Source organism: Plasmodium gallinaceum (genome assembly GCF_900005855.1).
Source record: "Plasmodium gallinaceum strain 8A genome assembly, contig: PGAL8A_v1_130, whole genome shotgun sequence".
Classification (NCBI taxonomy): Eukaryota; Apicomplexa; class Aconoidasida; order Haemosporida; family Plasmodiidae; genus Plasmodium; species Plasmodium gallinaceum.
The window spans coordinates 456759-464526 of NW_021628289.1; the positions used below are offsets into that span (position 1 = coordinate 456759).

At 17.7% G+C, this 7768-nt stretch overlaps 3 protein-coding genes across 3 annotated transcripts; 2 read left to right on the plus strand and 1 right to left on the minus strand.

Annotated features, from left to right (window-relative positions):
• Positions 1-1124: 1124 nt before the first annotated feature.
• Positions 1125-1742, plus strand: PGAL8A_00461000 (conserved Plasmodium protein, unknown function; the record flags this gene model as incomplete). Its single annotated transcript, XM_028673374.1, has 1 exon — positions 1125-1742. The coding sequence occupies one exon, from the start codon at positions 1125-1127 to the stop codon at positions 1740-1742; it is 618 nt and encodes a 205-aa protein (XP_028529833.1).
• Positions 1743-2574: 832 nt separating this feature from the next.
• PGAL8A_00461100 (conserved Plasmodium protein, unknown function) lies at positions 2575-3102 on the minus strand (the record flags this gene model as incomplete). The annotated part of the gene is made up of 1 exon (XM_028673375.1): positions 2575-3102. The coding sequence occupies one exon, from the start codon at positions 3100-3102 to the stop codon at positions 2575-2577; it is 528 nt and encodes a 175-aa protein (XP_028529834.1).
• Positions 3103-4485: 1383 nt separating this feature from the next.
• On the plus strand, positions 4486-7452 carry GyrB (DNA gyrase subunit B, putative; the record flags this gene model as incomplete). Its single annotated transcript, XM_028673376.1, has 1 exon — positions 4486-7452. One exon carries the CDS (start codon positions 4486-4488, stop codon positions 7450-7452), a length of 2967 nt encoding a protein of 988 aa, XP_028529835.1.
• Between the last annotated feature and the right edge of the window lie 316 nt (positions 7453-7768).

Below are 7768 nucleotides of genomic sequence, written 5' to 3' on the forward strand. Positions count from 1 at the left end.
TATCTTACAAAAAAAAAAAAAAAAAAAAAAAATAGTATATTATTCATAGTAAATTTAAAATTTTATATTGTGTATTTATTTTTTATAAATAGCTTTTGTGAAAAATAAGATAAGGAAGAAACAGAATTATGTAGATTAAACATATAAAATAGGAGTTAATATATAAATGTAAATATATAATCTTTTTATATATTTTATTTTTTTTTTTTATGTTGCTGTATAATACAATGATCGAAAACAATCGTTATAAGCCATTATGTAAGTTGAGAACAAGTATATATAAATATATATATATTCATTTAAAACAAAAAAATTATCATATCTTGTTTAATGAATGAAGGAAAGTGGAAGTTTTATATAAATTATTTTTGTATGAAAATAATATTTATACAATGTTTCTATATATATATATATATATATATATATATCTATTTTTTTTCCAAAATGATATATAAAATGTTTTATGTTAATTTTTTAAAAAATGAAATAAAAGAATATAAGAGAAATTTTTTTATATATATTCTATTTTCATACAATTGATATTTTAATCTATTATTAAAATGTCTATTAAATTTATAATGAAAAACATTAAAAAAAATATTTTTTTTTTTTTTTGTCCTATTAAAATTTTTATTAAACAAAAAATTTTTTTTTTTTATTAAAACGATTCTTTTTCTTTTTTTTTTTTTTTTTTAATAAAATATAATACATTCTTTTTTTAAAATATTAATAAACTTTTTAAATTAAACTTGAATTATATTAAAAACAATTTTTATTATTTTATAAAATTTTTTTTAAATATTAAAAAGATTTTAAAGTTAAAATTTTTAAGATATATTAAAAATAATATTTTTTTTATATATAATAAAGCCCAATTAAATATTGCTGTTTAAGTAATATTAAAAAGAATATTACTTTAAACTTTATGTTAATTCTTTCTTTTGACATTTACAAAAACTATAATTATAAATATAAAAAAAAAATATATATATATAATTATATAATAAATTATAGGATGTACTTTTATATAAAAGGCTTTTTTTTTTTTTTTTTTTTGATGTAAATATATAAATAAAATTTTAATATATATATATATATTTTTTTTTTTTTCTATGTTATTTTAAATGGAAAGTAATGACTATTTTATGTTAAGTGGTAATGTAAACTTAAAGGAACCATATATTAAAAATAATAATTCAGAAGATAAAAGAGAATTATTTTGCTTTATTTGTTTAGAAAAGGATTTAGAAAATTCAGTTTTACTTTCTTGTTGCTCATTATGTACTGCTTGTGTACATAAAAAATGTTGGTTTACATGGAGAAAAACTCAAAAATTAGGATCTTTAAGATCCAAATTATTAGGTTTAAATAAATCTGATCCCTTGTTATGCACAATATGTAAAACAGGAATATCAAAAATAGAAGAAGAAAATGATTTCAATTGGATAGTTAATAATAATAGGAATAAGGAATATTTGCAAGATGAACTTTTAAGGACTATTGCTTCATTATTAAATAATGAAAATAATGATAATAATATTCCTAATGTACATTTCAAATACATTTTATCATTTAATTTTATTTTTTTAATTATATTAATAATATTTATAATATTCTTTATAATGGTATTTGGTTTTACTATTAATTATGTTCTTTTAATTGCTCTCCTCATATTATATGAGGTCATTGTGGTGCAAATAGTTTTATACATATATATACGAGTTAAATATAATTCTTTTTAAAATTATTATATTATTGATGAAATTTATTTTAGATATACATTGCCCGTTAATTTTATGAGTTTTTTATTTCATATTTAAATTTATCTAAAATATTGTATCATTGGCATAAATTTCGAAATATCCCTACAATTTTACATATTTACATAATGTTTTATTATTTTTGAGATAAATGGTTTTATCACATAGTTTTTTAAAAAACATAAAAGAGTATTACAATCAATTTTTTATGATTCTTTATATTAATATTAGTTGTTTATTAAGATATATAATTTTATTATTACCATTGTTTCATATTTTTTGTTATATTTTTTTTATTTATATATTATATTTTTTTAATTATTTTTTTGTATTTTTTTTTTAAGTAATCCATATTTTAAAAACAAATCATTGATAATACTTAAGAATAAATTGGTTCAATTTAACAACACATTATAGTTTTATATCATTAGATATGTAACATTTTTGTTGTCTAATAGCGAAAAAATATTTAAATAATTTTTAAATTATAAATGTATGTTATGATTTCTATTATATTTATCAAACAAAAAAAATAAAGAAAAAGAAAAAAAGAAACAAAAATATGAAATTTTTAATACTATGAAATTATTATTTTTATAAGCTATCGAAAAAATAAAAAAAAAAAAAGTTTTCTTATTAAATTGAAACTTTTTTTTTTTTTTTTTTTTTTTTTTTTTTGGCTTGTTATATGTTAAACGTAAATTTTAATAAAATATCATTTAATACAATTAAGAACATATATATATATATATATGTTGGCATACCAGTATATGTATCTTTTATTTTTTAATAATTATTATACGAATTTTTTTTTTTATGTTATCCATTGTTCTGCTAAGTTAAAATAAAAGTTTTTTTTTTCAATAAATTTAGATTTATTCATTATATTATTATTAATCTCATTGTAAGTCTCTTCTATTTTGTTATTATTTAATTTATAACTATCAAAATTGCCACTTCTTAAATATTGAGGCATTTCTACTATATTTTTAACTTTATTAGAATATATATAATTAATTAAAAAAATTAGTTCTTCTAGTTGCTGTTTTTGAATATTTAGTACATAATTTATTTTCAATTTATCTTCTTTCATTTTTACTATTTCATTTTTTATATCATTTAAAATATCATTATTTTTTTTATTTATTAATTCAATATCTTTCCAATCTTTTGGCTCAAAATTATAATGAACATTAAATGAAGGATATTCTGAATCAAAATTGTCTGTTTCTTCTGTTATATTATTAACAGGAAAATTTTCGTTTCCTCTTTTTATGGGATTCATACTATTTACATATATAATAAAAATATGAATAAAAAATAAAAATTTAAGAATTATCATTTTTCTTTTATTACCAAAAAAAAAAAAAAAAAAAAATTTGGGAAAATTTATAAAATAAGGACAAAAAAAAAAAAAGACAATTTTTATGTTAATAACAATGCAAGATTATATAGGATTATAAGTACTACTTTAGCTTAAAATTTCAAAATAAGAATAATGGAAAATAAATGAAAAAATACCTTTATTCAAATATATATATATATATACACTTATTATTAATAATATTTATAAGTATGTACTTACATTATTTATGTTTTGCATTTTATATAAAAGACATAAATTTGTTGTTATGTATTTTATTAAAATATATTAGTAATAAAAATAAATATATAGATATATATATTTATATATGATTTATATGTGTAAATCATACAAATATAGAAATTTCATAATTACAAAATATTAAGAAACTATAGATATTTTTATATTTTCTAATAAACAAAATATTTTTAAATATCCAAGATTAAAATGTTCAATTTTTTCATTTTATAATAATATTCTTTATAGAAAAAAAAAAAAAAAAAAAAAAAAAAAAAATTAAAAAAAAATTTTTTTTTTTTTTACNAAAAATTTTTTTTAAAAAAAAAAAAAAAAAAAAAAAAAAAAACAATTGAAACAACATTATTACTTTTCTGACTCATATTTGTCGCCATAATATTTTATTTATTTTTTTTTTTTTAATTTCAACAAAATTGAAAATAAGTTTTATATTTTAAATAGAATAATCTAAAATAGTTCTTATACCCAATTTAAGAAACAAATGAAAGGTGTATAATTTTAATAAGGGGTTTCAAAACTGTTTGATAAATATTAAAAAATAATCATTCTAAAACATTTTAATAAATGAAGTTACTATTAATGTATTTTTTGGTATATTTTATAATTAAATAATTGGATAAACATGAAAAAAACTTAAGAAAAAATGAAAAGATAAGAATAGTCTAATGTTAAGTAAAAAGGTTACATAAATATAATTATTTCTCCTTTTTTTTTTTTTATATATTTAAGAATAAGAATAAAAAATTGCATATTTAATTGTATTTTTTTTTTTTTTTTCTTTAAAATATATTTATATAAATTATGTTCAACATAGAGAGTTTAACTTTTTTTTTTTTTCTCATTCATTCTATGAAATAATTTTTTTTTGACTCTATTAATTTATTTTTTTTTTTTTCTATAATATATACATACATATTTTTTTTTATATATATTAATATTTAAAAAAATACTAAAGCAATTACTAGTTTTCATAAATAACAAATTAAAATAAAATATGGCTACAAAAAATAAAATTTACCTATTAAAAATGTATTTTTTTTTTTTTTTTCTTTTTGTTATTATTAATTTTTTTTTTTTTAAATAAATGAAAATGATTGAAAAAAAATGAACATATCGTTTTTCATATCATTTATTTTTTTCTTACTATTTATGAGAAAATTGTTATATACTCATGGAAATTTAAATTACTTAAAATGTAACAAGATAAAATATTTAAATACTATCGATCTATTTGCAAAGAGATTAATTAAAAAAAAGTCATTTCCTGTTTATGATTTAGAATTTTCACAAAAGTGTAATAATAAAAAAAGTTTTAAAAAAAATACATATTTGTATTTAAATAATTTGAAAGGTTTTCATATAAAAAGAAGAAAATTAAAATGCATTCATAATTGGAAGTTATATTGTAGTAATTATGATGCAAAAGATATAGTGATTTTAGAAGGGTTAGAAGCTGTTCGAAAAAGACCAGGTATGTATATAGGTAATACTGATGTAAAAGGACTACATCAAATATTATTTGAAATTATTGATAATTCAGTTGATGAATACAATAATTATGAATGTAATGAAATTAAAATTGTTATTCACAACGATGATAGTGTAACTATAGAAGATAATGGAAGAGGAATTCCATGCGATATTCATGAGAAAACAAAAAAATCAGCTTTAGAAACAGTTTTAACTGTTTTACATTCAGGTGCGAAGTTTTTCGATGATGAAATAAATGAGGAAGAAAAAAATGACTTAATGAATAAAGAAATAGAAAATATAAATTATAAGGATAAAAAGAAAAAAAGCACAGAAGAAAAACCAAAAAATAATTTAAAAGAAAATTTACAAAAATATAAATATTCCTCTGGTTTACATGGTGTTGGACTATCTGTTGCTAATGCATTGAGTAGTTATATGAAAGTTGTAGTTTTTAGAAATAATAAAATGTACAGTATTGAATTAGAAAAAGGAAAAGTAATAAAAGAGCTAAGTGTGAATCATTGTCCTATTAATAAAAGAGGTACACGAATACATTATAAACCTGATAGTACTATTTTTAAAAGTAGTATAAAACATAACAGCGAATTGATAAAAAATAGAATACATCAGTTAGCATATTTAAATAATAAGTTAACTTTTTACTTTTTTGATGAAAGGAATTACAATAAAACAAATATTAATATATCAAAGGAAAACAAAAGTACTGAAATGATAATAGATAAAAAGGGAGGAACATTAAATAACAAAAATGATAAAAATATAAACATAAATACCTGTAAAGATGATTTAGAAACTATTAATGAATGTACATTAAATTCATTTAAAAATAATAATAATAATATATATAATAATCATTATTTTGATTCTGATATTAATTCATCGAATAAAAATATAATTACTGATTATAACACTTTAGATTTTTATAATTATGAAATAATAAAACATGAAGGAGGCTTAAACGAATATATAGAATATTTGACAAAAAATAAAAGTAATCTATTTAAAGATAATAAAACTATATGTATATCTTGCTATCAAAAAAATATATATATAGATTTAAAAATGAGATGGATTAATAATCAATATAATGAAAATATCATCAGTTTTGTAAACAATGTAAATACAATAGATGGTGGAACGCATGTTGATGCTCTAAAATATGCAATAAGTAGATGCATAAATTTTAATATAAAAAAAAATGAAACTAAAAATTTTGTTAACATTCCAGGAGAATATATTAGAGAAGGATTAACAGCTATTTTATCCATTAAAATGAATAATCCAGAATTTGAAGGACAAACTAAAACTAAATTAGGATCTCATTATTTAAAACCAATACTAGAAAGCATAATTTTTGAAAAGTTATCAGAAATTTTTGATTTTGAACCGAATTTATTAAATGTAATTTACATGAAAGCTTTGCAAGCAAAAAATAGCGACGAAGAAGCTAAGGCAGCTCGTGATTTAATAAGATCAAAAAATAATCAATCGTATTCCACAGTCCTACCGGGTAAGTTAGTAGATTGCATTAGCGATGATATAAGTAAAAATGAAATTTTTATTGTAGAAGGTGATAGTGCTGCCGGAAGTGCAAAACAGGCAAGAAATAGAGAAATTCAAGCTATTCTCCCTTTAAAGGGAAAGATATTAAATGTAGAAAAAATTAAGAATAATAAAAGAATTTTTGAAAATTCAGAACTAAAATCCTTAATTACAGCTATTGGTTTAAGTGTTAATTATGATAGTAAAAATGTAAAAGTAAATAATCTTCTGAGAAAAAAAAAAAAGGAAATGAAGAAAAAATATGATTTAAAAACCTATAAAAATGAAAATATTGAATGTAATAATTCCGTTAATAATAAAAAAAAAAGTCCTTTTCTAGATACAAAATTAAGATATGGTAAAATAATTATTATGACTGATGCAGATGTAGATGGAGAGCATATACGTATATTACTTTTAACATTTTTATATAGGTTTCAAAAAGAAATAATAGAAAATGGAAATGTATATGTTGCCTGTCCACCATTATATAAAATTACTTATAATAAATTTTTTGATACATCTATAAAAGAAATTGTTATGAAACAATTTAATGTTAATATAAAAAATTCAAAATTTATTATTCATACGTACTCAGATGAAGAATTAAACAAGTTATTGAAATTATTAGATATTGATAAAAGTTTTTTTGAACAAAAAAATATAGATAAAAAAACTAAATTAGATGATATAGTACACGAAGAAAAAAATACCATGTTTACAAAAATGGAACTAAATACAAAAAAAGACGCTACAAATATTGACTTGAATACAAGTAAAACAATAGCTCAAATTAGTAATAATTCTCTTTTTACTTTTTCTAAAAAGTATGAGATTCAGAGATTCAAAGGCTTGGGAGAAATGATGGCAGATCAATTGTGGAGTACTACAATGAACCCACAAGTAAGGAAACTAATTCGTGTTACTGTGAATGATGCAATAAAAGCTAATAATTTAATTCTTTCCCTTATGGGTGAAGACTCCAAACAACGCAAAACTTTTATTCTAGAAAATTCTAATTTGATGTTAACATAGATTATAAAATTAATTCTTTTCTATTTTCCATATTTTTTTCTTTTTCTTTTTTTTTTTTTTTTTTTAATAGGATATTTTTATTATACCATTTTTTCACGTATAAGTAAACATTTATTTTTTTTTTTTTTTTTTGTCCAAAATTTTTTTATTTTATTAAAAATTATTTTAATATATACATACAAATTAATAATAATACGCATTATAACTCTACTTTTTTTTAGTTGTTTATTTTGAAAATACCTAGTACAACTTAAAGATTAAATATCAATATAAATAGCTCTTTTTTTTTTTTTTTTTTTTTTTTTTTTTTTTTTTT